Below are 27,703 nucleotides of genomic sequence, written 5' to 3' on the forward strand. Positions count from 1 at the left end.
GTTTTCATTTATTTGATTTTATTCATTTGAGCACAGCTTGTTTTTGCAGTAATATAGACTCAGCTATATACTTCTGGTCAAATGCCTTCTTTCAGCCTTGCCAGACTCCACCTAACACCCTCTTGCACTTTCTGATCATGGCCAAGCCTGCAAACTGACAGTTATACGCTCTACGAGACCCAAAACTGAGGGTACCTGTAGGCTCCGAGATAACCCCTGGGGGTCCCGGTGACAATAGTGAATGTCAGGAAGGGTATTAAAAAAGACTATCTCCTCCCTAACATTACTGGGGAAGTCAGTGGGACCACCCTCTTGGACACCCGGAAGGCAGTCCTCTGAGTTTTGTTTATAGTGTAGGCCTCTTGACTCCGTAAACTCCGCAAAGCGCTGCACCTCAAACTGGGCACAGACCTCGAGTTGGAACACAAGAGCACACAGTCCCCTAAAACAAGGCAAAAAGTCTTGGCAGCTCAGGGAGAACTACGGGCCCCCATAACCAACAAATCTGCATATATTCTTGCACAACTTGACAATAAATTTGACGACCAAAGCACTTAGTCAATGGTGGTGAAATCTCCTGCAGACTCACAGGACCAGAACGTTTATATCAGAAATTCAGCAGGATATCATATGCTCTGATTATGGGGGAAAGGTAGCATCCTTCCATATTTATTACACCAAGCTATACACTAACGCACTGACACCCAGGAGCGATCGACATACCTTGTGGAAGCTCAGTTACCCAAACTAAACCCCTCAGAGAGGGCGACCCTCTACTGGCTGCTTGGAAAAAAATAATTAACAGCTATATCCAAGTTACTGAGGATTACCAATTTGACCAACTATTATGTATTAGCCCACCTACGTTACCTCATCCACTGGACAAGAAGAGAAATGCTTTAAGGTTGGTGCATGATTGACAACACAATGGCGGTGAGACCCTGATGGGAAATTCCCTGGCGTCCTAGGTGCAAGAGAAAGAAAACACTCTATGTACCACCCATCACTAGGGCGTGATGAGAGATACATCTGGGACTGGGTGAGAGTCAGGTGGAGCCTCACAATTGTTCCCTCCCCCTCACACCCTTTTGGGGCAATCACAGATTCACTCCTGGTCTGACCAGAACCCCTTGTGACAAGTGGTTGGAGAGAGGGTGTAAAACGCTACAGGACATACACATGCAAGGTTCTCTCAAATCGTTCAAACATTTGCTTTGAAGGAAGAGTTCCACCTCCCAGAGACTCAGAGATATTGCTATGTGGAATCAAGCAAGGAGATACGAGAACCCTCACACCTTTTGACACCCTCCCCTCTTTAACACAGACTATAAACATGCAATTTCCAATATCTACAATGTGCTTCATACTATGCAACACCCCTCTAAACACTCCTATCAGCCAGCATGGGAGAGGGAATCAGGTATTGCACTTGACCGTAAACAGTGGGCAAATTCTGACTGAGGTAATCAACTATGCATCACACTTAGGAGGACAGGAAACTATCCTCAAGATACTGTACTGGTGGCATTACACTCCGACCTGTCTAGCTAAAATGAAAAGAGGTCACACTGCTGGAGAGAATATGGGGAGGCCGAATCCATAAGACATATACTCAGGTCCTGCCCCAAGACACAAAGGGGGTTATTCTAACTTTGGAGGAGGTGTTAATCCCTCCCAAAAGTGACGGAAAAGTGACGGATTTACCACCAGCCGTATTACGAGTCCATTATATCCTATGGAACTCGTAATACGGCTGGTGGTATATCCGTCACTTTACCGTCACTTTTGGGACGGATTAACACTCCTCCAAAGTTAGAATAACCCCCAAAATCTTCTGTACCGCAATCCTCTCTACAGTAGAACACATCACAGGCTCTGATCTTGCTCGGTGAGCTGAAGTGATTCTGTTGGGTAGTCTAATGCCAGTGGCTTACCCATTGTTTGGTTTTCTGGGTAAACTGATATCCTACCTCCAGATGGAGGTAAAACATATCATCAAGTCTTTGGGAAGAGCCAACCCTCTGAACGTAAGTGGATTGAACACCTGTGGTATATCCTTAGCATGGAGAAGCTGCTAAAACCTGCACGAGGGGAGGAGAAAACTTTCATTAAGTAATAGGGGCACCTCTTAAACTACTTCAGTAGGGATTATAGGGAGCTGTCGTGCCCGAAACACCTTTTGGCACTGATTCTGCTTGGTTCCTCCAAGCTCCAGGACTACTACCCTGCAGTCTGCCAACATCACAGAGACCGACTGAATCCCAGTATGGCAGACAATGAAATCTAAGAGACCTGGGCCCATATTTATTCTTTTTTAGTGACGCATTTGTGTCATTTTTTGATGCAAAAGTGTAGCAGACTTCCAAAATACAATTGTATTTTGTAAGTTTGCGCCGATTTTGCGTAACAAAATGACGCAAATGCGGCGCTAAAAAAATATAAATATGGGCCCTAATTTATTATTAAAAAGGCTGTTGCCACTTTGTGCAGGGACTGAGAATGGAATGACCAGAGCAGATGACATGAGGGTGGGAGAAGGGAGTTATAAGGGAATATCTCGTTGTTCGCAGTTGTAATGCCTATGCCTACTTATGATGCTTTGCAGAAGCTTGAACAAGATGCCAAAAGGTTAATAAAAATATATTCAAACCTTAAATATTAAAGATTCTTATTCCCCTGGAAGGGTTGCGGTGCACAACTGGGACATCACCATCATGCATGAGAAATTTACAATTGACCAATGGACATAAGAGGGTGCAAGATAACTTACCATCACTGTTCCAGGGAACTGTCTGCTTATTATGGTTGCCAGTCCATAAATGGTAAATTCAACAGTCCTGATCAATGTCACAGGCTTGCTGCCCCGGTGTTCATTCTGTACATTCACTTGGAAGTCGACCAGATCCACAGTCTTGTTGCACAGTGCAGAAAACTGGTAAACACAGTCACCTTGGTACACAAACCTTACCCCATCTAAGGTGTTATAATGTGGTTCTCCAATTGACGAACATGTGCCATAGCCAACTGGATAGCAGCCACTCACGCCGTTTACTATTCCACACTTCTCCGAAACCTTGCATTGAGCGGCTCGACACTCTACTTGCTTAGTGTTGGGGTTACAGGTGCAGAGCCTCTCGCACTTGTCGTCTTCCCAGAAGACCTGGTTCTGGATGTAGGGGAGTCCTTTGTATGTACACCCACAAGTGTTTTTCGGGACACATTTGCCCACGTTCAGCACAAAGCCCTCTTTGCATTCACAACTTTCAACACAGGGATCCATACATGTGGTAGAAGCGGTGTCATCCTCACACGTATTTGGACATGCAGTTCCACAAAGCTTATATTGACTGTTTGGGCCACATTCCAGTGCTAGAAATTTAGAAAGAACAATTATGATTTTATGCTAGGGATTTAGACAATTAAGAACTCTGGCATGAGGCTTACTTACACAAATATCAAGAAGGCATATTTCAAAGATCGCTAAAGGGAGAAATGAAGTTTAGGTGTGTATGAATTTCTTTAAAATTTTCTTTGTGGTCGTATGATATATTAAAGCCTCATAAACTGTGTGATAGCTAAGTATGAGTAGACAATACAAACATTAATCATGTTGGACTAAAAAACATTGTGTCAAACGTACTTAGAAAAGTACAGTTGCAGCCAAAACAGGAAATAATCGGTGTGCAGATCTCTGCCTCACCGAGAATGCATCTTCCCGCCCATTTTTATCTACAAAACCTTCCCAGGTGCGCGCCTTTGAAGGCTGCTGCTCCTGGAAAGATGATGTGACTTTTTCTGTGGACCTCTGTTCCATTTGAATGGAGTTCTCTAAAGATCGTGCCAAACTGTGACTCCGCGACTTTTTGGCACTTCTAGGCTTTGTAAACATACCTTATTCTTGAATCAAAAATCTAAACTCTTGGGCCGGTGTCCTTGATCTATTGACTTGCCAGGGTTGAAGAAACAAACTCTTCCTGTGAGATTGATATTTCCACCCCCTGTTGGGGCCCTCACGTATCTGGCAGGCCAAGCGTCCTGGGATCTGTGTAGGTTTAAAGAGCACAAAAGCACAAGAAGGCAAAAGTCACACCTGCAGTTCTGGAGACTGTTGACCCTCATTCATGGTGTCTGGATGTATACAGGAGGAATGACAGGTTTTTGACTAAGCACCCCCTCACCTATGAGAAGGAATCACAACCTGCAAAATCAAAAGCATGTATCTATTAATGATTGAAACTGCTAGGTGTAGGGTGGGGGTGTTTGTGTACACCCCTGGGACAGCGCTGAAATAGAAATTACTCTGACTCCTCTCAATGTGCTTCAACTAGGGCGTACCCTGAAAACCACAAGGGGAGCGCCCACCTTTATTTTATAGCCCTCACTCCGGACACCGTACCGCGTCACCAAGCGGGGCAAATGAAATAGAAGAGAGCCGAACTGGCTCTCTTCACCCCCCCAGGTTTTAGCATAACATTATCAACTCCTCAACAGGCAACGAAAACACTCCAACAGAAACCAAGATACAAACAGAAGAGCAGACAGAGAGAGAGAAATAATTTGATGCATCAGTGTTTTTTTCATCAGCACAGGAAGTCCTTCAACCGATGGCTGGGATTCGGGTGGGCCGTAATGTTACCGAATATGCCCACCTTGGAGTTCAGTCCTACTTGATGGCCACAGGTTGGGGGAGCTGGCCCCCTCTAAATCCAGTTCATGTCCAAACCTGTCACTTCCAGAACTTTCACGCGGCGAGCCGAATTGCGAGGCATCCTCCTTCTGCAACTCTTCACTTTCTTCATCCGCGCTTTCCGCATTAGCAAGATCCTCGCCAGCCGTCACCTTCGGGAACCATGAGACATTCCGCGTCACCCTCCGTCCCCCTCTCACTGCGATCACCATGGTCCCTTCGACTTTCTCCACACCTTCGATGTCTGGTTCGAAGGGGGTGCGGAATTTCCAACCGGGGATGGCGATCCTTCAGGATGACTGTCTCCCCCACCTGCAAATTGGGATGTTTCGCCCTCCACCTCTCTCTGGCTTTCGCATTCGTTTGTGTTCTCTTTTCCTGTGTCTTTGTCACATCAAGATCCACTGGCTGCCAGCAACAATCCACCGGTATACAGTCTCTGGGTGGAGAGCTAAACATTAATGCTGCTGGGGCACATCCAGTGGAGCTGTGCGGAGTCTGTGGGTAGGCCCTCAAGAAGGTGTGGAGACAGAGCTCAGCATCCTCTTGCTGACTCACACCAATGCCTCGGGCGCGATTCAATGTCCTTATGAATTGTTCTATGTCCCAGTTTGCCTGAGGCCATTGAGGGGTGATTCTTGGACGGCTTAAAGCCAAAGAGCGCAAATTGTCATGGAATTCTTGAGCATGGAATGGGGGTCCATTGTCAGTCCGTATTTTGTCTGGCAGACACTGCAGGGCAATGTCTTTTCAAGAACTGGACGTAAATGATCAAATGCCGTGGACACCACCAGCTCCACTACCGGAAACCGAGTACAAGAGTCAACCATTACGGCCGTCAGCCAACCATCTGGAAAACTGCCGAAGTCTAAGCTGATCCAAGACCAAGGTCTAGTGCTGGGTGACTTCGTCACAACTGGAGCAGGGACAGGATCATGAACCGTGATAGCTCACGGATGGCATTTATGTATCATGTCGTCAAACTTTGACATCCATTCCCGGGAACCAAACCTTGCCTCTCGGGCCCGCCTTTGTCTTTGTGGCTCCTTGATGACCTTGGTGCCCCAGTTTCACCACTCTGCTCTGCAGGCTCTTGGGTATCACCAAACGTTGTCCCCTTAGAAGGAGGCCTTCGGGGCTTACTGAGAGCTCCAACCTCACTTTCCATATCTGTTGCATCGCACAACGTTCCTCGGGGTCAGACACAGATGTTTTATCAAGAAAATGCTTCCAGGACCGGCGGTGTAGTGCCTCCTTCACCCGGCCTATGAGAGAGTTTTGGCCGGATGCTACAGTGAGAGCCGTGGGGCACGGCATGCCTACGATCATGCTTATGAGGCATTCCATTTGTTCAGCTTCCTCTTCTGCTTCCTCCTCAGAGCGTGACTGCAAAGGATGGCGTGACAGATAATCTGCTGGATTGTTGACTCCTGGATGGTAGATCACTTGAAAGCGATAGGGCTGAAGGAGTACGGCCCACCTCTCAATCCTTGGAGGAGCCAGCCTGGCGGAGCAGGCGAAGAAGAACACCAACAGCTTGTAATCCGTAGCTATTGTGAACTCATTCCCGCATAGATATAAGTGGAAATACTGACACGCCCACCTGATGTCTAGTGCTTCCCTCTCAATTTTCTCAAATTGCGTGTACCGGGCCTCAGAGGCTGAGAGAGCTCTGCTGGCATAGGCCGCCAGCGTCCACTGCTGGTGACTTTGATCTTGCAGCAGCACTGCTCCAAGCACGATGGGGCTGGCCACCACCTCCGTTCTTTTCCGTGGGTGAAAGTAAGTCATGACTGTCGTGTCCAGCAGGGCTGTTTTCACAGCCCAGAATGCTTTGTCCTCGTCAGCGCCCCACTCCCACAGTGTACTCGCTTTTGTGAGTCGCCTGAGAGGATCGGCGACCGTGGCCAGGTTGGGGATAAACCTTCCGCAATACGTCTCCATGATGGCTTCCACTTTCTTCAGGTCAACTTTCAGTCCTTCCCTCGAAAAGATGAAGACAAAAAACTCTATCAAGTTGCAGCAGAATGCACACTTCTTCCTGTGAAGCGTCAGTCCTGCCTCTGACAGCCGCTGTAGATTGTCTCTCAGGTGCTTGTGGTGTTCTTTCAGAGTGTCTGAAAATATCAAGAGTTCATCACTTAGATTGATGACACCAGCCATACCAGATAGTGTCTCTCTTATATCATTCTGGAAAATTTCCGCTGCTGAGGAGCCCCCAAAGCTTAGCTGTTTGTATCGATGCAGCCCCACGTGCATCAAGAAAGTGGTGACGTTGCAGCTCTCCAGGGTTAGCTCCAGCTGATTGTATCCCGGGTTCAAGTATAGCTTCCAGAACCACTGAGACCCATTCAGGTCTGCGATTATATCGTCCATATTGGGTGTGATATGGCGCCCCCTTCTGATGTCACTATTGGGGAGGCGCATGTCCACACACAGCCGGATAGCTCTGGGCTGTTTGGGCTGTGGGGCGATGACCAGAGTCGAAACCCAAAGTGTTGGTCCAGTCACTTTCTCTATGACCCCCTTAGTTCTTGTTCCACCTGACCCTCGGATGCCGCAGTGCAATTGGTTGTACAGTAGGGTCGATGTGTAGCTGAAATTGCTTTCCTTTGAGCTTTCCCAATCCTCGGAAGAGCTCCGGGAACTCCTCCAACACCGCTTCGGCATGGGAATCATGCACCTGTCGGGCAAAGAATACTAACTCCAGGTCTTCGGCCGTGTGACACCCTAGAAACGTTCCTTTATTCCCTTCCGCTACGTAGAACATTGCACGTGTAGAGTGTTGGCCGCTGCCCATGGTAACCTCTATTGCCCCTCTGGACGGAAGCGGTTCTACACCGTCATATACATATATTTTGGTGCAGCATGGCTTGTGTTCTGGTGGGGGAGATAGCTTGTTGTATTTGTCAACGTCCATGACATTAACCGATGCCCCCGTGTCAATGAGCGCTGATACCGGCGTGTCCTTGATTGTTATTGTGCAGATAGGAGGAGGTTCCCGCCTCTGATTTCATCTGTCAGCGAATGAGACAACGAATATCTCCTCCTCTTCATCATCGTCATATGGGGTGGCGCATTGACATGGGCCTGCTGCAGCTGCCCCTGCTTCCTTGTCTAGCCTCATCTGTTTCACCACTGCTCTTCTTGCAGAAGTTGTGCCGGGTCGCAGCTGTCTCCCTCGGCAGACCCTGGCAAAGTGGTTGGGTTTTCTGTATTTGGAGCAGCTCTTGCCTCTCGTGGGGCACGTGCCAGGTATGCAGTGATCACTGCCACAATTTCTGCATCCCTTTTCCTCCACTCTGGCCAGCTCAGCTGTTCCGGGCCGAGTTCTGATGGCGATAGATAGCGTCAACTTGTTCTTCCTTCACAGGATTCGGCTTCGTTTGGACCTGGCGCAATGGATGATCGTGCAAGGGCGACCGCCATGTCCTCAGCGCGGCTGTTGGACAGCTCATGTGACCTCGCTAGGATGAGGATGTTTTCAAGCGAAATGCCCGGCTGCCGTAGAATTAGCTTGCGCAGCACTGTAGAGCGACATCCCTGGATTATTTGCGCCCTAATCTTGTCATAGTGATTCATGACTGTGCAGGTGCTTGCGCAGGCGCGCATAGAACATGTCCACCGACTCGGTGTCGGTTTGCTGGGCCTTTCGCAGTTTGAACTTCTCATAATCAGGATTTCGCTGTGGGTAGAAATACCTGTTGAGGGCCTCCACTGCAGCATCAAAGTTGTTATCATTGCCCGTGTTTGGCAGCGTCTCGAACAGGTCATACAGCTCATTGCCCCCAAAGTGTAACATAAGCGACCTTTGCACTGCACCATCAGTCTCTCAGGTGGCCCAGAAGTAGTGTTTCAGCCGTTCGAGCCAGTGGTGCAACTGCAGCACGGCTGTAGCAGGATCCACCAGCTGGCTGAATGGTGGCAGCGCAGTGATAGATGAATGTGACCCATGATGGTGGGCTGGGTTTTGGTCGGGCGGTGTCCGGCAAAGAGCTCATTGTCCCACCGGGGACACGCCTACCTCCTCTCTGTGTAGAGTTCTGTTTTCACCCCTCGGACCTCTCTCCTGTGGGCTGGGATCGTAAGTGTCCACAGCAAATGTCTGTGCCCCCCGTGTTGAGAGGGTTGGGTGTGGAAGGAGGAAACAGGCACACCAGAGGAAAAAAAAAAATCCAGAAGAAAACCCTTATGATGATGGCTGGATATGGAGTGGACGGTGCTCCCACACAAATTCCCCTGTCTTGGGTCTCGGTGCTAACGAGAACAAAAATGTCTTTATTACCTTTATTTATTATTTATTTATTATTATTATTATTATTTTATTTTTTTCAGGCCGTGCTCCTCTGCACTGGTCCACACGGGGATCCACCTGATAGGGCCTCCGCCCCAGCACCGATGAGATGAGATGGAGAAACTGAAGAGAGAAAGAAACAGAACTCTCGGCCTCCGAGCTGCTGAGGCCGCACTGGCAATGAAAATGGCGTTGCCGGGGGCCGCTGGGCCATTGGAGCACTGCGGATGTGACCGCTGCTGCCGGCGTAGGCCAGACCAAAGTTGGAGTGCCTCGGCTCTTCTCCTGAGAGCACGCTCGATCACAGGAATTGGCTTGAGCTAGAACTGCGTGGAGCCACGGACTACCGGCTAGGAGCAGGAACCTGCCATACACCGGTGAAGGGCCGTGCGCCGACGGCAAGGGTCTGCCGCAGGAATGCCAGACAAGGCAGGCGTTGGAGGCAATGCGTGGGCACTGCCTCGTCACCAATTGTAGGGTGGGGGTGTATGCGTACACCCCTGGGACAGCGCCGCAATAGAAATTACTCGGACTCCTCTCAATGTGCTTCAACCAGGGTGTCCCCCTAAAAACCACGAGGGGACCGCCAACTTTTATTTTATACCCCTCGATCCGGACAGCGTACCACGTCACGGAGCGGGGCAAACAAAATAGAAGAGAGCCGAAGTGGCTCTCTACACTAGGGGCCATCAGCTGAAAAATGCAGAGAGATGGCACAGCGGACAGGTGAGAAATGTGTCTAAATTTTGACTTCCAGTAAAAGAAATCTGAGGATTATGTTTTAATATTCTCAGAGCTAGCCAGTGGCCTTCCACTTAAGCTTTTAAACCATCACACTAGAGTTATCATCCATGCTAGTGTGTTTTTTTTCCAACAAACCACGCCCTCTGATAGCCGTAAGAGGGGTAGAGTGCTCTATTGTGGGTAAGAGCAGGCGTTAAGAAGATCATATCATAAACTATAGTTAGTGGATTTTAGTTACACATTTTATTCTAATGGTTGAGCTCAGTGACTCGCTGAGGGTACTCTAAGCATAATAATTCATAGTCAGCACTGTGTTGTTCCCGTTTGGGATCATTTTAATGAAGACACACAGCTTAATGTACATTCTGGACATTACAGCCTAGGAAGAGGCCTTATTCTTGTCGCTAAAGACCTTTCACTGTGTGGAGGTGGGCCTCCTTTGGAACATGATGGCAGCGTTTGGCTTCAATATGACATATATCAAGGCTATAGAGGCATTTTGTATAACTCCATTTGAAAAAATGTAATTAAGTAAACAACCCATTGCACAAATACTCCTTGATCGTGGCTTGAAATAAAGCTCTTGCATCAGCTTGTTCTGTTTCACTGTTTCTTGAACTGTTTAACAGGATAAAGGTGCCCACAACTTTAAAAAGGTTTACTTTTAGGCAGCCCGCTTAACGCTCCTAATTGTATGCCAACAAACTGAAAACCTAGGGCCTTATTCAGAGGGGGCAGATGGGATATTCCATCACAAACGTGGCAGATGTCCCGTCTGCCTTATTAGAATTGCATTGTAGCCTATGGCACGTGTAATACAAAGGACGGAATGTCCTCCATGTTGTTATGGGGTATTGCATCCACCAAACTCTAAATAAGGCCCTTATTCTGGATTGCTCAGAATTGAACTATTTCACTAACTTCCTGAGCCCTTGTGAAATCATATGAACATAGAGATAGGTATTACGTTAGTCTTTAAACATCAGATGCTCTATATTGGCCGCAAACATAGTTGACAACGACAATAACACATTTTCAGTGTTTGGGTTTTCATATTATTGATAACCTGCCTGACGTCTGACCCATGAGTTTTTGGTGCTTCTGTCTGCAGTGGTAAGATGACTTCAAAAGATGGTCCCAGGGTGAATGTAGATTATGTTAACACATGGGTATTTTCAAAATCATGGTATAAACATTGTTATACTTACTGCTATTCCACCAGCACTACCATATGCTAATACAGAACATTCAATTACGGGTCAGTATATTAACCTGGAATACCAATATTTTTGGATTGTGGTGCAAGAAGCTATCAGAAAATGATGACTGGATTGGTTCTGTCCAATTCGAAATTCTGTTGCTATTAGGCACCAATTTTGCCTAACCTTTGACTCAATGTGGGAGTCATATTGAGCACTGTAGGTGCAATATCATAACAGTGTGTCACCTTATTATAAGATTTGTATATCCCATGGTTCAAAAAGGCTTGTTTGAAAGCCTATTGATGGCACTCTTTAGTGATAAAGCTTAGCACACATTAGTCATACAGTTCAACTATGCAGTTGGGTTCGGGTTATTATTATTTTGGCTCAGTCCATCTTTCCAACAGCATTGAGCATGATCTACTGTGACATTACACCTTTTCAGGTGTACCAGTAGTATATGGGGAAGTAGTAATTATCAGATGTTCCCAGAAAAGTCTTGGTGGTCTGAGTATTTATGCTTATCAACAGGGAAGCATGCAGTTACACTTCATTCCAGCTATTGCTATGAATCCCAATTAGCAGAGGGTTTATCGTGTGTTATTCCACTATTGCAGTTTGAAGGGACTTGGTAGAAGAGTGGTGATAACAGACAATGGGCCATATGTACGAACACATTTTCCCATTGACACAGAATGGGAAAAACCCTTTGATACATCTGGCCCAATGTCCTTTGCATAACGTAGCTTCTGAACCAACAGAACATATCCTTTGTTTATGCCCTTCTGTACAAGTGGCACACTTTCGAAACCACACTTTCAACAAGCAGGTACAAAGACACTTAAAGATGCTATGCAGTTTTGCTTTTCCAGGTCCTTAAATAAATTAATTGGGTGTGTAACTCAATTTATATTACTCGTAGAGCTACATATGAAGGTAGAATGTAAATAACTGATACTGGGCGTCCGTTTCGAGCATTAGAGGATAGGGTTTATGGAAAGTGTGATGAATTATTCTAATATTTCTTATATTTTACTGGAACTGTTTTGTTGTTTTATTATATTGTATTAATTTTTAATATTATTTATACAATAAACTTTGCCTGCCTACCATTTCACTGTGATTGCCATATTGATCGGGCTCTGTAAGGAAATGCCTTCCTTGGCATGGTTACCCCCTAACCTTTTGCCTTTTGTTGATGCCAGTTATGATTGAAAGTGTGGTGGGACCCTGCTAACCAGGCACCAGCAGCACTGTTCTTTTCCTAAACTGTACCTTTGTTCCCACAATTGGCCCAGCCCGGGCACACAGATAAGTCCCTTGTAAATGGTACACCTGGTACCAAGGGCCCTGTGGCCAGGGAAGATCTCTAAGGGCTGCAGCATGTATTATGTCACCCTGGGGACCCCCCACTGAGCACATGCACACTGCCTCACAGCTTGTGTGTGCTGGTGGGGAGAAAATGACTAAGTCGACATGCCACTTCCCTCAGGGTGCCATGCCCACCTCTCACTGCCCGTGGCATAGGTAAGTCCCCCCTCTAGCAGGCCTTACAGCCCTAAGAAAGGGTGCACTATACCACAGGTGAGGGCATAGCTGCTTGAACACTATGCCCCTACAGTGTCTAAGCAATACCTTAGGTGTTGTAAGTGCAGGGTAGCCATAAAGAGTATATGGTCTAGTAGTCTGTCAATTACGAACTCCACAATTCCATAATGGCCACACTGAAATCTTCACACACTGCATCCGACGTCCCGGCTCGAGTTCAGGAGAACCAACACTGCAGAGAGGACTCCCAGGCGACTACGACGATGTGGGTACCCTGAGTCGACCCCCCTGCACCACCCACAGCGACACCTGCAGAGAGGATCCAGAGGCTCCCCCTGACCGCGACTGCCTGGTAACAAGGAATCTGACGCCTGTACCAAGCACTGCACCCGCAGCCCCAGGACCGTGAGGAACCAGCAGGCAGCCCTCATCCTAGCCCAGTCGGTGGCTGGCCCGAGAAGCCCCCTGTGCCCTGCCTGCATTGCCTAAGTGACCCCTGTGTCCCTCCATGGCTTTCAATAGCAAACCTGACGCCTATGTTGCCTATTGCACCAGGCCGCCCCTGTGCCGCTGAGGGTGTGTTTTGTGGGCTTGTGTGTGTGTCCCCCAGTGCTCTACAAAACCCCCCTGGTCTGCTCCCCCAGGACGCAGGTACTTACCGGTAAGCAGACTAGGACCAGAGCACCCCTGTTCTTCATAGGTGCCTATGTGTTTTGGGCCATCCTTTGACCTCTGCACCTGACTGGCCCTGTGTTGCTGGTGCGGTGGCTTTGGGGTTGCCTTGAACCCCCAACAGTGGGCTGCCTATGCCCAGGAGACTGTCTGTGTAAGTGCTTTACGTACATGAGAAACTTAACAAAACTTACCTCCCCCAGGAACTGTTGATTTTTGCAGTGTCCACTTTTAAAATAGCTTATTGCCATTTTAACCAAAACTGTGTGTACTACTGTTTTAAATCAAAGTTCTATACTTACCTGTATGAAGTACCTTGCATTTTATGTACTCACCTCAAACCTTGAATCTTGTGATTCTAAAATAAATTAAGAAAATATATTTTTCTATATAAAAACTATTGGCCTGGAATTAAGTCTTTGAGTGCGTGCTCCTCATTTATTGCCTGTGTGTGTACAACAAATGCTTAACACTACCCTGTGATAAGCCTACTGCTCGACCACACTACCACAAAATAGAGCATTAGTATTATCTAACTTTGCCACTATCAACCTCTAAGGGGAACCCTTGGACTCTGTGCACACTATCTCTCACTTTGAGATAGTATATACAGAGCCAACTTCCTACAGGCTCTATGGCAGAAATGGTGGCAGGAGACAGTATTTTATCTTTAAATGATTTCATTTATGTGATGAAAGTCCCCAAGCAATATAAAAGTGACTATCAAAGAGATCAGGGCTTAGGTTGTATAATCCCTACCTGACCTATCCTTCGATTTGTGGTTTTCTAGATAGAAGCTAACAAGAGTGTTGATGTAATACAGTTGGTGGTGATAATTTCCCAACGTTTAATAATTTTGGGGTAGTGAAGAGATCACATGTATTTGCAACTGATTAGGGTAGGTCAAGTATTTATGTTCTTTTTACCACCACAATTGTGTATTTGAATATTTTGTGTAAGTTTCTAAAGCCGGAAATGCCTTGGGTTTCTAAATTTTGGGAGTAACCCAGTTTCAAAGAAGCATAGAGCGAGAAATATGTTCTAGGAGTAATAAACTTATGTTATGCTATGAAATTTGGAAGACATTCAAAAGTTAGATTCACCAAAATATCAGCACCTCTACCCCTGGGCCCACCTGGTGATGTCTTGTTCCTACTTCAATCAAACAATCAATCAGGGAAGTGCACTACTCACCCGTGAGGGTCTCAAGGCGCTGAGGATGGGAGGGGGGGAAAACGTGGGGGAGAGATGTGCTGCTACTGCCCGAACAGCCAGGTCTTGAGAAGTTTCCTGAAGGTAAAGAGGTCTTTGGTCTGGCCCAGGTGGGTGGGAAGAGTGTTCCACGTTTTGGCGGCGAGGTGAGAGAATGATCTACCGCTGGTTGTAGTTCTACAGATGCGTGGGATGGTTACAAGGGCGAGGTCGGCAGAGCGGAGATGCCGGGTCGGGGTGTAGAAGGAGAGTTGTCTTTTGAGGTATTCTGGTCCGGTGTTGTGCAGTGCTTTGTGAGCATGGGTGAGGAGTTTGAACGTGATTCTCTTGTTGACTGGGAGCCAGCGCAGGTTTTTCAGGTGGTCTGTGATGTGGCAGTGGCGGGGATGTCCAGGATGAGGCGTGTGGAGGCGTTCTGGATGTGTTGCAGCCTCTTCTGGAGTTTGCCCGTGTTTCCTGCATAGAGGGCATTGCCGTAGTCCAGTTTGCTGCTTACGAGGGCTTGGGTGACTGTTCTTCTGGTTTCAGTGGGTATCCATTTGTAGATCTTTAGGAGCATGCAGAGGGTGTTGAAGCAGGAGGAGGAGATGGCTTTGACTTGATGGGTCATGGATAGTGTGTGGTCCAGGATGAATCCTAGGTTGCGTGCTTGGTCGATGGGAGTCGGAGCGGTTCTGAGAGTGGCAGGCCACTAGGAGTCATCCCATGCGGAGGGGGTGGAGCCGAAGATGAGGACTTCCGTCTTGTTGGAATTGAGTCTGAGGCAGCTGCTCTTCATCCATTCAGCGATGGCCTTCATTCCTTCGTGGAGGTAGGTCTTGGCGGAGTCCTTGGTGAGGGAGAGGATCAGCTGGGTGTCGTCGGCATATGAGATGGTGTTGAGGTTGTGGGATCGGGCGATGTTAGTGAGCAGGGCCATGTAGACTTTGAAGAGGGTCGGGCTGAGGGACGAACCCTGGGGTATGCCGCGGATGATTTTGGTGGCCTCCGAGTGGAATGGGGGAGGTGGACTCTCTGGGTTCTGCCAGTGAGAAATGAGGTGACCCAGTCCAGGGCTCTGTCGCAGATTCCAGCATTGCTGAGGCGTGCACGTAGGGTGTGGTGGCAGATGGTGTTGAACGCGGCCGAGAGGTCAAGGAGGATGAGGGCCGCGGTTTTGCCGCTGTGCTGCATCGTTCTGATGTCATCGGTGGCAGCGATGAGGGTGGTTTCGCTGCTGTGGTAGCTGCGAAATCCGGATTGGGAAGGGTCCAGAGTGCGGTTCTCCTCTAGGAAGCCGGTTAGTTGTCTGTTGACGGCCTTCTCGATGACTTTTGCCGGGAAGGGGAGCAGGTAGATAGGCCCGAAGTTCTTGAGGTCCGTTGGGTCCGCCTTGGGTTTTTTGGGGAGGGCGTTGATCTCGGCGTGTTTCCATCTCTCCAGGAAGGTGGCGGACTCAAAGGAGCTGTTGATGATCTTCCGTAGTTGGGGTGCGATGACGGAGCTTGCTTTGTTGAGGATGTGGAGAGGGCAGGGGTCAGATGGAGAGCCGGAGTGGATGGTGTTCATGATTTCGATGGTGTTGTTGTCGTTGACGGGGGTCCAGGAGAGCAGGAGGTTGGTTGGAGGTGAATCTGTGGTGTTGGTGGTTGCCAGGGGGGGTCTGGGTGCTGAAGTTGTCGTGGATGGCTGCAATCTTGTGGTTGAAGTAGGAGGCTAGGGAGTCACAGAGGTCTTGAGGTGGTGGGATGTCGTTGGAGCTGGGGTTGGAGAGTTCCTTCACGACGTTGAAGAGCTCCTTGTGGCTGTGTGCGTTGTTGTTGCTTCGGTCTTTGAAGGCAGATCTTTTGGCGGCTCAGATGAGTTGGTGGTGTCTACGGACGGCATTTTTGAAGGCTGTGTGGTTGTCCAGAGTCTGATCTTGGCGCCACTTTCTTTCGAGTCTTTGGCAGCTTTGCTTAGATTCGTGGTGGTCGGCAGTAAACCAGAAGGCCTTTCTGTATGTGGATCTATTGGAGGGATTCTTGTTAGGGGCGAGAGTATTGGCACAGGTGTTGACCCATTGCCTGAAGTTGCGGGCAGCTGCATCAGTGTCGGTGGTATCGATGAGTGGGTTCTGTGAGAGGGTTGCCATGAGTTGGTCTTCGGTGACCTTGTTCCAACTGCGGTGGGAGATCTGTTGTGGGTGGTGGTGTGTTGTGGGTTTCTTGAAGGAGAAGTGGTGGTCTGTCCAGTGGAGTTCGGTGTTGTGGCTGAAAGAGTTGTGATTGCTGGCAGAGAAAATAGAGTTGAGGTTGTCTCATGCGGAGTGGGTTGGTTTTGTGATGAGCTGTGTGAGGCCGAGGTTGGAGAGGTTGTCGAGCAGGGTGGCGGTGTTGTTGTCGTTGGTGTTCTCGAGGTGGAAGTTTAAGTCTCCGAGGAGTATGTAGTTGGTGGATGTGAGAGAACGAGCTGAACTGCTGTCGTGGGCCGGGGGGCCTGTAGACGAGGGGCACTCGGAGGGTGGTGTTTGTGTCAGTGTGGATTTGGAAGTGCAGGAGTTTGGCGGTGCTGAGGGTGTCTTCGGTGTTGGTCGTGATCCTGAGGGTGTTCTTGTGGATGATGGCGATGCCTCCACCCAGTTTTTTGGAGCGGTCCCTGCGGGTGATCTTGTAGCCATCCGGGACGGCTATGGCGGTGTCAGGCATTGAGGAGGGGTTCATTCAGGTCTCTGTCAAAAAGGCGACGTCTGGGGAGGCTGAGTCAAGTAAATTCCATAGCTCTACTTAGGCTTGTGGATGGAGCTGGTGTTGAGGAGGAGACATCTGAGATGGTTGCGTCCTGCCTTGCTGGGTGGGTCGTTGGCATGGAGGCTGGCGAAGGTGCAGTTCCGGTAGGAGAAGGGTCCACGGGTGGTCTGCGAGGAGGCTTGAAGGCAGGCGGGAGAGCTGCTGGTGTTGAGGGCGCGGAGGGTGGCGGCTTTGTAGTGAAGACGTGCGTGGTGGCGGTGGGAGGGTGGGAGCCAGGGATTCTGGCACTGGCTGCGGTCCAAGCATGGACGGGCACAGACGGGCTTGCCTTTGGCGCGTCAGTGGCACACCTGCTGCGCGTGGCTGCTGCGCAGCCACGCAGCACCCGCCATTATATAGGGAGGTGGGGGGAGGAGAGGACAGCTGGGAGATGGTAAGGGGACAAAAAATGGCACAAAAAGGGGGCAGATCCTAAAGAGGGGGTGGGGCTGCGGGGGCAGCAGCGGCAGGGGAAAGAGAGAGGGGGGAGCGAAAGTGTGAGAGAGAGAGCGGAGTGAGAGATAAACTATGAAATGGAGCACTAAGGGACAGTAGTGGAGCAGAGATCAAAGCAGAGCAGAGAAAAGGAGGAGAGAGGCAGAAGGTAGCCTAGTAGGAGAGCAGAGCTCTCCCACTAGACACCAGGGATGAGGCGCAGGCAGAAGCCTGTGGTCGGAGGAGGGCCTCGAACTCCTTACAGGGGTCAGGAGTTCAGAGGAGCCAGGGAAAGGGAAAGGTCTCTACTTAAAGAGTGTAGCCACGGGAGGCAGAGCAATGCACTGACCAGGTCCTTGAGATGTCTGTCCCCCTCTAGCTGTTGTCCTGTGTCTGATAATATCAAATACCTCACTTGGAATGTATGGTCGGTCTCTCAGTCATATACACTCCTTTGACCCTTTAGTGGTTTCCTTCATTTCTCTTTTATGGGAACATGTTTGCAGTGCAGATTGGTCACAGATATATATTATGAACATGGCACAACCTCTAATTAACCTTAGCTAAGAGTCAAGGCCCTCTGATCTGAATTAAACAGCCCTCAGGACCAACTCAATATTATGGTTGGGACTGCTGGAGAAACTCTGTACAGTGAGCTGAGAGGTGCATCTGTGGTAAATTATTGTGGAATTTGCAATTAATTACGGAACAATTAACTAAAATTTAGTTGGATTTAAAAAAAAAAGTGCTAGTCTCAAAAGAGGAAACCCAGGTTGTCTCAATAAAATTACCTCCACAGGAGGTGTGAGGAAATTGCAGCCCTCATGGCCATGACCGAATCGAAGACGTGCACTTTACAAGAAGGTTGTGACATGCACAAGACCCCTACATGAAAGCTAGTGTACTGAGCCTGTATGAGCCTGAGGTATTAGCACCATTTCAACATTTATGGAACCTCTCATCGCCAGTTTTCATGCATCAGACGGACACTGGTTATTTTCCTTTGCCTTCCACGGTTTTGGTGATTGTCCCATTTCAGAGCTTGGAATCCCAGAAATAGAACCATTGGGCAATCTCTTTATTGCCTGCGGTTTCCTGATACTGAATCTCACTTCCCCAGCCTCAAGTCGGCCAATGGTTGCTTTAGGTTGCTTTTGTTACACCATCATCTTATATGTTTGACTAGGCTACCAATTTATGGGATATGGGAACCTAATATTTCCACCCAATACAAACCTATTGTTGGTGCTTAATCAATTTCCAGCACCTGCAGCTCCATGCCTGAGCTGTGACACTGGAGAGCAGTAGAAGCTGTAACTGGTTCCCCTGTGAACAGAGTTCAGTGCCATCGGTCATTGCTCGTCTGATCCTCACTAAGTGGAGCCTGAAACTTTGACTCAGGAACGAATCCCTATTCGAGAAGCAGAAACCTCCTTGTTACTCTATGATGGGAGTCCCAATTCATTTTTTTAATGTCGAGTTTCATGGAGTTTAAAACACTGGCTTGAGCCAAAGCTGGTGCGAGTCACTGAGAAACTAGGGTCAAGTTCAGACAGCTCATAGTACACTTGATGCAGTCATAACATTCTGTCTAGCATCTTTTGTTTTTGATAGTCATTGTCCTGAATCAGAAGAGTTCCAAACCTACTCCTCCCCCTTAGAGTAACTGTTTTCCCCCCACTGCTACACCTTGAGGGTCAGCTGGACAAAAGGAGTAACTTGGTATTCCAGTTGGATCCCAAACAACAGCGCTTAACCTCAAACACTGCCAAGAATCCACTAGTTGGATTCAGAGAAACCACATTCTGTGCCCAGTAGTTGTGCTTGAGCACTTTCTCTCCACATGGGCATTGCTGGTCATTCTGTTATGTGACCTATTATGAAGACACCTTGCGAAGAACGATAGATTACCTACTCTCCAAAGACATTTCTACTCCTAGGGAGAAAAGCCAAATCTGGTGTGACACCTTCCACAAGATGTACGATTTCATTCTGTGAAGACCATCAGCATACATTCCTGAGCTATTTTACCTTACAATAGACTCCTTGTGTTAAAACCAATTTATTGGTGGTCTCATAGTGCCACATAGTCAGAAAAAGAAAATCATGGACAAACAAAGGATACACTTCAGACAGTAAATTGTCTACTCTATTTTACTCACGATTTCTCAAAACTTGAGAGAAATAAAGATTATACAGTAATTGAATAGCATGTTTTAAAGATTTATTCAATCATTAGAGAGTGTCTTTCATAGGTGGTGGTATACTTACGACATTGCGCTGCTTTCCTCCAATCAGCAATTGCGACACCAGCTTTCTGGCATGTGTCTGCATACACCTTCAGGCTCTGACAGGCTGCTTGTTTGGCCCCATTATTCAGGCAAACATCATATATGCAGTTGTCCAAGTAGCTCTGTGGGTCAATCTTAGCGTGACACTGGATGAAGGGCCCATCTGTTGCTTTGGCTATCAATCCGCAGAAGGATTCCGACTTATAGGTCTCCAAGAGATTCGGTGGGCAGTCCTTGCATGGACCAATGCAGTCATGCCAGCAGGACAGATCGCCATCCTCCACCTGCCAGCTTTTTACAAACTCTTCAGTGCTCGCGGCCTCTGTCCCCTCTGGAGTGACAAAGTCATCGTTGGGGTCTTTGTTGTTGTTCCCGCACAGGCCACAAACTCTCCCAGTGTAGCTGCTTTTTAAATCAACCCTCAAGTAGCCTTCCCAGTCAAAGTAGACTTTTAGGCCATATTTAAGCTCCACTACTGCATAACCACCACCATTGTAGATGTGTATCTGTCCTCCAGCTAGGGTTATTGGCAGTCCCGATTTGATACCATTCACCTTTCCGAGAAAAAATAAGAGCTTTTAGTTGCAGTTAAACTCAGAGTCCCTGTTACCTTCCTAAAATTTTTCATAGTCAATATATCTTTTATTGTCACTGATGAAGACTTCACATTATTCCACTATTTGAACTAGCGCAATGTGTGATCTATAGATGGGTTGCAACTACTGATCTGTTATTAAATGCTGAGTTTCACGTGGGTGGGATAATCCCTTCCAATCAGTAAGTGTATGCCCAGTGAAGTAGGGTTTGGTAAAGCAGGGGTATAGTTTGGCTTGTTCTGCAAACTATAATAGATATCATTGTGCTTGTAGAACTTAGGGAGGGTATGCTATCAGTGTTTGGTCCCTGATGTACACTGCGCTGGTTAATAATGGGTGAATATTATAGATCAGGGCAGTGATGTTTTTTCTGAATATTAGAGGGGTTTGTTACAAGACTGGCAAAGGAAAAGGCTGTGTTTGTTTTTTACTGTGGACTGCTAATATTACTGATTGTGGTTTACAGTCTTTCTTTTGCCCTGTAGAGGGCAGTTTTTTTTCCAAACGGATTTATATCAAGGAAGAGGCCACAAATGCTTACTTCATTAAGCTGTAGTCATTGGAAGCTAAATAAAGAATAGTGCTGGTTGGTTCATCCTGTGAACTACAGACTTTAGAAATGGGATTTTTTTTATAGACGAGTTTTATGGAGCCTATGGAGTGTCACTAATGGAATTATGGTATTGGCAATGTGGTATTTATCTTAAATTATAGGATGCTGAGTTTACTAATGGAATTACAGTATTGATAATGGTGATATTTGGTTTATACAATGGGTTGCTGGGGTTACTAATGGAATTACAGTATTTTATGCCTTGGGCTGGTTGGGTTAGTAATGGAATGTTGGTATTGGCAATAGTGATATTTAGTTTAAATTATAAAATGCTGGGATTACTAACGAAATTACAGTATTTCTAATGGTGATATTTGATTTATACCATGGGATGCTGGGGTTAGTATTGGAATTATGACATTGGCAATAGTGATATTTAGTTAAAATTATAAACTGTAGCGGTTAGTACTGGAGTTATAGTATTTATAATGGTGCTAATCGGTTTATACAATGGGCTGCTGGGTTACTAATGGAATTACAGTATTTTTAATGGTGATATTCGGTTTATACTAATGGAATTATGGTTCAGATAAGGTTAGTGCTTGCACTGTACAGGTGAGTGCTGGGCATATCGGTGGGACTATGATCATGGCAGCACAAGCTCTGTACAATGCACTGCTGGGGTTACTAATGGAATCATGTTATTGGTAAGGGTGGACTTTGCTTGGCATAGCTGGTTGCTGAAATTACCAATAGGGGTATTGCTCTGATAACAGCTTTGGTCTCCCTGTACCATGGGCGCCACGGGTTAGGGGGTGCAAATTACTTTCCTTGCCCTGGGTGCTGACAACCCACGCTACGCCACTGCCACGAAGCAATCTGAGGATACTAATTAATTTTTTAGCCTATAATTTCACATTCCTTGACATTTACAGTATGTTTTACATTTTCAAATGTACATTTAGCCACTTTATTTATATTCACTCTATTAATCTGTTAATATTAGTTAGTATTCTAAGCAGTCACTGACCCCCTGAGGAGGCTTTGTGGACCCCCAGTGGTCCCCTGACCATAGGTTGGGAACCACTGGTCTGTGGAGTTGATAAAGTCTGCGTGTGCTGTGCACTTTTTTTGCAGGAGGTAGTAATCATATTTACAGAGATAGGAAAGGCAATGTGTGCTGTTTGCTTTCTGGTACAGAAGGGGCCGTCTCATGCTTTGCTCTGTAATTAGTCATTAATTGGAGAGTTTTTTTTATTTTTAAAAAGGGCTTGTGCGTGGGTTGTATTGCAGGTGGTAGGTGTTGGGCGTTTGATTATGGTAAAGAAATTAACAATCACTGATTAGTCTTTTAAAATGTAGGGTTGGTAATAGGGCTATGTTAAAGCGATAAATATGGTGGCAGTGTTGGTTACTAATGTAAAATCTGGGAGTTAGTTTCGTAAATTCATAAATGTGTGCTTAGCATGCACTTTGGCATTAGGTACAGTGCATTTAGAAAGAAGTCGCGCATGGCGTTCTTTAGATTGTGGTAGACGCGATACTTCATCAAAGTGTGATGGGGATGCCATCCACTCTATCACAAGAGCCAGAGACTATAATTCACTTATAATATGGTGGACGAGACATACATCAAGGTTGAGACAGAGGGCCATATGTACGAAAGCTTTTTCCCATAGACACAGAATGGATAAAATCCTTTGGTACATCTGTCCCAGAGTGTCCTCACCGTCATACTCTAAATAAGGCCCATAGGTTTAGAATCCAAATTATAGGGGTTCCCTATAATAATGTAATGAAGAATGGGGCATTGTTTGGTTTCTCCTGTAAGGCGTAGATGTTAGGAATGGAGCTATAGTACAAAACTGAGTTGTGAGTCACTTGTATTTTCTTCCTTTAGGTGTTGGAGAAAATTTACAGTAATAAAGACGTTAGAGTGATTTTTTTCTGTCAAATGCAGGACACAATTCCTAAACGAAAATAAGTAGGTGGCTATTTAGCACAAACAGTATCCGTTGACGTCACATGGAGTGACATCACAGTAAATGGTGTAGTAGGTACACAAAGTAACACCACAACCAGTGGCCTAATAAAAAACGATAGGATATCTCTGTAGGGGCCCCTGACGTTTCTGTATCTTGGAGACAGACATTCATAGGCCCAAAAGACCACTGTCTATTCTCTCCGAGGCTGGCAAAAAAATTCACATCGGGGGAGGTGTCCCCTCCTTTGAGATGTGGTGGTCTCAAGCTACACATACATACCACTGCGACTCCTAGTTCGAAGGGGATGTCCCTTTTATGGATCCTCCTAATCGTGTTTGAGGATAGAATACAAAACCCATTTTGGGGGTCGGATATCCGTTTCTGCCTTGTAAAGCTGGTTTAGTGTATACAAAGCCTCTGTGCTGATGCAAACCTGTGATTTTGCGACTTGCAGGATTTGTGACAACGAAAGGGCTTTGTACATCGGGTCCCCATTTAGTGATTTGCCTGTAGGACTAAAAGCTTCATCACAAGTGCCCTTGAGGCTCGTAACCAGCCTAGTTGGGAGTTACAGGAAAACTGAAACACTGAAAGACCACAGACCTGGCACGCTTTCCCCAGACATTCCTGCTGCTTGAGTGCAGCAGAGATCTCTTGGGTAAACTGTATAGGAGAATGAAGAGTTACTGGGGGAGTCAGTCATGACCCCTGGTAATTACTCATTAATCAGGGAATACTCGGGATTCAAGCCTGAAGCCTGATCATTCTGCACCCTTGGAGATACCAGGTCCCTGAGTATCATTAAATGTTAGGGGGTTCGGGTTGGCCAGGAAGGATGGAGATGGAAAAACACCCATTCCAGGGCACTAAGAATGAGCCAGTATGTGTCACAGTAAAACTGCTACTTTCATTCGCCTTAAAACAGCACCAGCCCTCTTACATCCACCTCCTACATGTGTCTTTCCTTAAAGCCATAGGGAATTACCTATAGCACTCACCCTCACTTGCCATTGCTCCATTGCATAGATGGTGACATTTTGCCCATATGCCTGTATGTTGATCATGTCAACATATGAAACCCGTCCGTTGCCTCTGTTCCGATTCTTGGCCTCCACGTTGAAAGGAGGGAGCTGGCCATTGGCCTCACATGACTTGACCACGGTGTAGGTGCAGGTGCCCTGCATCTTATACTTGTGTCCATCATAGGTGTTGAAGTGAAGATCACCGTAGACTTGGCAGACGACAACACTGTGAGGCGCACACTTCGGTTTCCCATCAGCCATTACGCAGATGTAATTCTTCTCACATTGTGTGTAGTTGCAGGTGGCTGTTGAAAAAACGATGGAGATAGTGAATATTTGTGAAGGAGTCATCTGTCCTCAGTCTCCTCCAGCTCCATTTGTACTGCACATCCCTGCACCACCTAACAGAGACAAATGCAGTTACTAGAAATGCAATATCATGGACGTGCAACTTAGATACCATGGAGGCAATGCATAAGCTCTACTAGCGTACTTAAATTAATCTTAAGTGTACAACAACAATTTAGAGTTTCTCTTTTTCATCCCCATTCACATACGTCAGGATTTATTCATGCAAATGGAACTTACACCTGGAAACAACCCTCTAGTGTGGTTAGACCTTTGGGATTGGGAGGCAGGCAGTGCTTAAATTGTGCTGTTGTTTCCAGTGCTGAGCACCGGCACTTATTTTTCAGGGCCGGCGCTTATTCTTCTGCCCCAAGCATTTGCTGCGAACAAAAGACACATATTGGAAAAACGAAGGAAGAGAAAAACGAAAGAGCATCACAATGGGAGAAAGCTGCAGGAGGGAGCTGAAGGGGCAGGGAGTGGTTTTAAATGGATTGAAGAGGCCCGAGATGGCTTCAGGATTACGCTGCCTCAGTATTCCGTGTTCCCACATTTAATTGCAGCAGCCGCGTGTTTTAGCGGAGGGCTTTGAGCACCGGCCCGTTTTTATTTACAAATTAAGCGCTGGAGGCCGTTAATGTTTAGAATTCCTTTCATAATGAATGACATTTATTAGCTATTCATACATGTTTGGTCTGGATATTCTCACTGTGGAAACACTCAGTCTTCTAGTCCAAAGACATGTCAGGGGTGGACAAGGAAAGAGACTACCCCCAAAATTAGCAGGACTCCAAAAGAGGCGGCTCCACTTTCAGGAAAAATGTTTTTTTCTGTTGGAGAAGAAAGGAATGAAAATATGAAACGTGCATAGGCTCAATTCAGCTAAGACTGCTGCTGTATATTGTTTATTTATGCTCAGTTTCATATAGTGCAACCCACAGCCACAATGCTTCGTAGCACTACAGAGATATGTGGGTGTAGGTGAAAAAGAGTGAAAAGAATTCACATTGAGCAAGTGGAATAAGTGCCAATGAATAAGGTAAATGTGTTGAGAACACAGTGTAGTAACAACAAACAAGATAGATATGTACAACTGCAGTAGTATATTCATTTTCAAACTCTACATCGACCCCCGTAGGGCTTTACTGACAGGTAATGCTATTACAGTTCACCAATAATGCGAGGATACACAACTCTGTTTGAAAGTTTCCTCTGCTTGAGACACCTAACGTCTCAAACACTCCTCCTCATCCAGATCTGGAAATCCAACGCCTGCTTGAAGCTCAACCCAACCAAGACAGAATTCCTGTTATTTGTCAAAAAACAAGAGGCAACAACGATACCAAACCTAGCAGAACAGCATGGAGTGGCATGGACCTCTATGGTTTTAAAACTCCACTCTCACCCAATGCTATGTCACTTGAATTCACTCTGGACACCAATCTCGGCCTCAGGGAACATATTGCTAAGGATGAAAACAGAGACAACCTAGTACCATCCCTCTCTTCTTAAGGGAAAGATGCAGCAGAAAGTGACTCCAGAACTACTGTTAAAACCCAGATATTCGGGTACCTGGATGATGCCAATGTCAAACTATATGGCCTCTCAGTTTCCACACTAGCCACCTTAAGCTCCCTTAGGGCCATCCTACAGCACACCTCATCCATAGCCTTAAAAAATATGACCACATCAACCCCATAGTGGTGGAAATCTACCTGCTCTTTTAGCTAGCACAATCTTCATAACCAGCTACATCATATACAAAGCCATCATAAGCAGTACACTGCATACTGCACTAAGAGGTGGATTAACTAGGTTTTCGTGCAGCACAGCAACAAAAGTGGATGTTCTCTGCTGTGTTTCATGAATGGATGAAGTAGAAAAGCACCATATCTTGTACAATATGGTGCTGTTTCTCCATACTCCTGTGCAGGACCACTTTTGATTGAATTGCACAACTGCACACACCCTTGCACCATAGTGATGTCAGAGCATATGCTTGGTACTGCAAGGGTAAGCTTCCATGCAAGTACACAACAAAGTGCATATACATTAACTTTCTCCACTTTGTACATGTGCTGTAAGGCAGCCCAAATCCAAATTTGGAAAGGTTTGGAAAAAAGAAAACTTTTCACAAACTTTATGCCTCTCTCTCTCGGAGGTGTTATTTTTTGGCTACCTCTTTTAGAACTTCGTGCCAAAATCCATAGAAGAAATTAGGGAACACTCACACAGAAGCAGGCTTGATTTGACTCCCTTTTCCAAAGTTTTTCCAAAGTGCTTAGGAATGACCAGACCCATCAGTGTTCAAAGGCTTTTTTGGCACAATTCAAACTTTATTTCAATGAGTCCCTGGAAATAGAGTGCTCAGAAACAGATACGCTAAGCATCACACATATTTGTTTTTGTTTTTTTACTGCACAGCCAAAATGTATCAGCCTCTGATAACGCGTCCAGCCCTTATAAATTACCTGTACCTGGAAACGTTGGAGGTCGGTGAATCTTTTAGCTGAGTCGGGCTCTCCTCATCCTAGAATAGTCGGGTCACTCAGATCAATAATCAATAGTTACTATAATCGGCAATCAATACTCAATTAATAGACCGGAATAACATATCAAAAGTCAATAACAGTTGGTATTTCGGCGCACCATGACCTTTCAGTCATGAATAACCACACCAGTTTATTAAAAGTTAGTGAATTTATTTCCCTATATTAACAAAGCTAGCACAATGTATATAAGTCTCAAAACCAAATGATATATGTATATGAACATTACTAGCTGTCCATAGCGGCGGAAGAAACGCAATCTACGCAAAATCTGGATAATGATACACTCAGTTATGGCAATACAAATTACTAATATGACTAACCGTATTTGACTAATTTCATACATTGGTCAGTATAACAAGATTTCAAATTAGCATGGTACATTGAATGAATACCTCAACTAACCTCTAATTAACATTGGCATGTGGGGCTTCATGCAAAACGAATTTAGTCAACACAAATTTGGAAAACTTCTAGCTTAGACCCTATCAAAATAGCAGTTGGTACCTAAAAGGAAAAACACAATGCATAATACATTTATCCTTTCATATTTACCAAATACAATCAGCATTCAAGAAAAGTCTTCGTCCCTCAGGTACCGGTTCGATCAGCAAGGGGCAGGTTTAAAAGGGGCAAAGTTAAGGGCAAGCTTCCTTGCAATAGCAAGGAGAATGGGGCAAAGTTACTGCATGGGCAGGACGGGACAAATCAAAGTTAAAGTCTCTAGGGTGAGAATTCTTAAAGTCTCTTTCTCTCAGATAGAGAAAAGGGCATCAGGGTGTCGTCCAAAATGGAGTCTGGCATCTGGCTTCAAATTG

General features: G+C 46.4%; 1 protein-coding gene across 1 annotated transcript in view; it reads right to left on the reverse strand.

Moving 5' to 3' along the window:
- Positions 1-27,703, reverse strand: part of LOC138246476 (IgGFc-binding protein-like) — a 372,467-nt gene that overhangs the window by 256,161 nt on the left and 88,603 nt on the right. Inside the window, exons 12-14 of the mRNA XM_069201113.1 lie at positions 23,965-24,293; positions 19,813-20,386; positions 2,771-3,369 (exon numbers count right to left, since the gene is read on the reverse strand). Coding sequence (XP_069057214.1) covers positions 2,771-3,369; positions 19,813-20,386; positions 23,965-24,293 — 1,502 coding nt within the window. The remainder of the gene's footprint in view (positions 1-2,770; positions 3,370-19,812; positions 20,387-23,964; positions 24,294-27,703) is intronic.

This window comes from Pleurodeles waltl, chromosome 7 (assembly GCF_031143425.1).
Source record: "Pleurodeles waltl isolate 20211129_DDA chromosome 7, aPleWal1.hap1.20221129, whole genome shotgun sequence".
NCBI lineage: Eukaryota > Metazoa > Chordata > Amphibia > Caudata > Salamandridae > Pleurodeles > Pleurodeles waltl.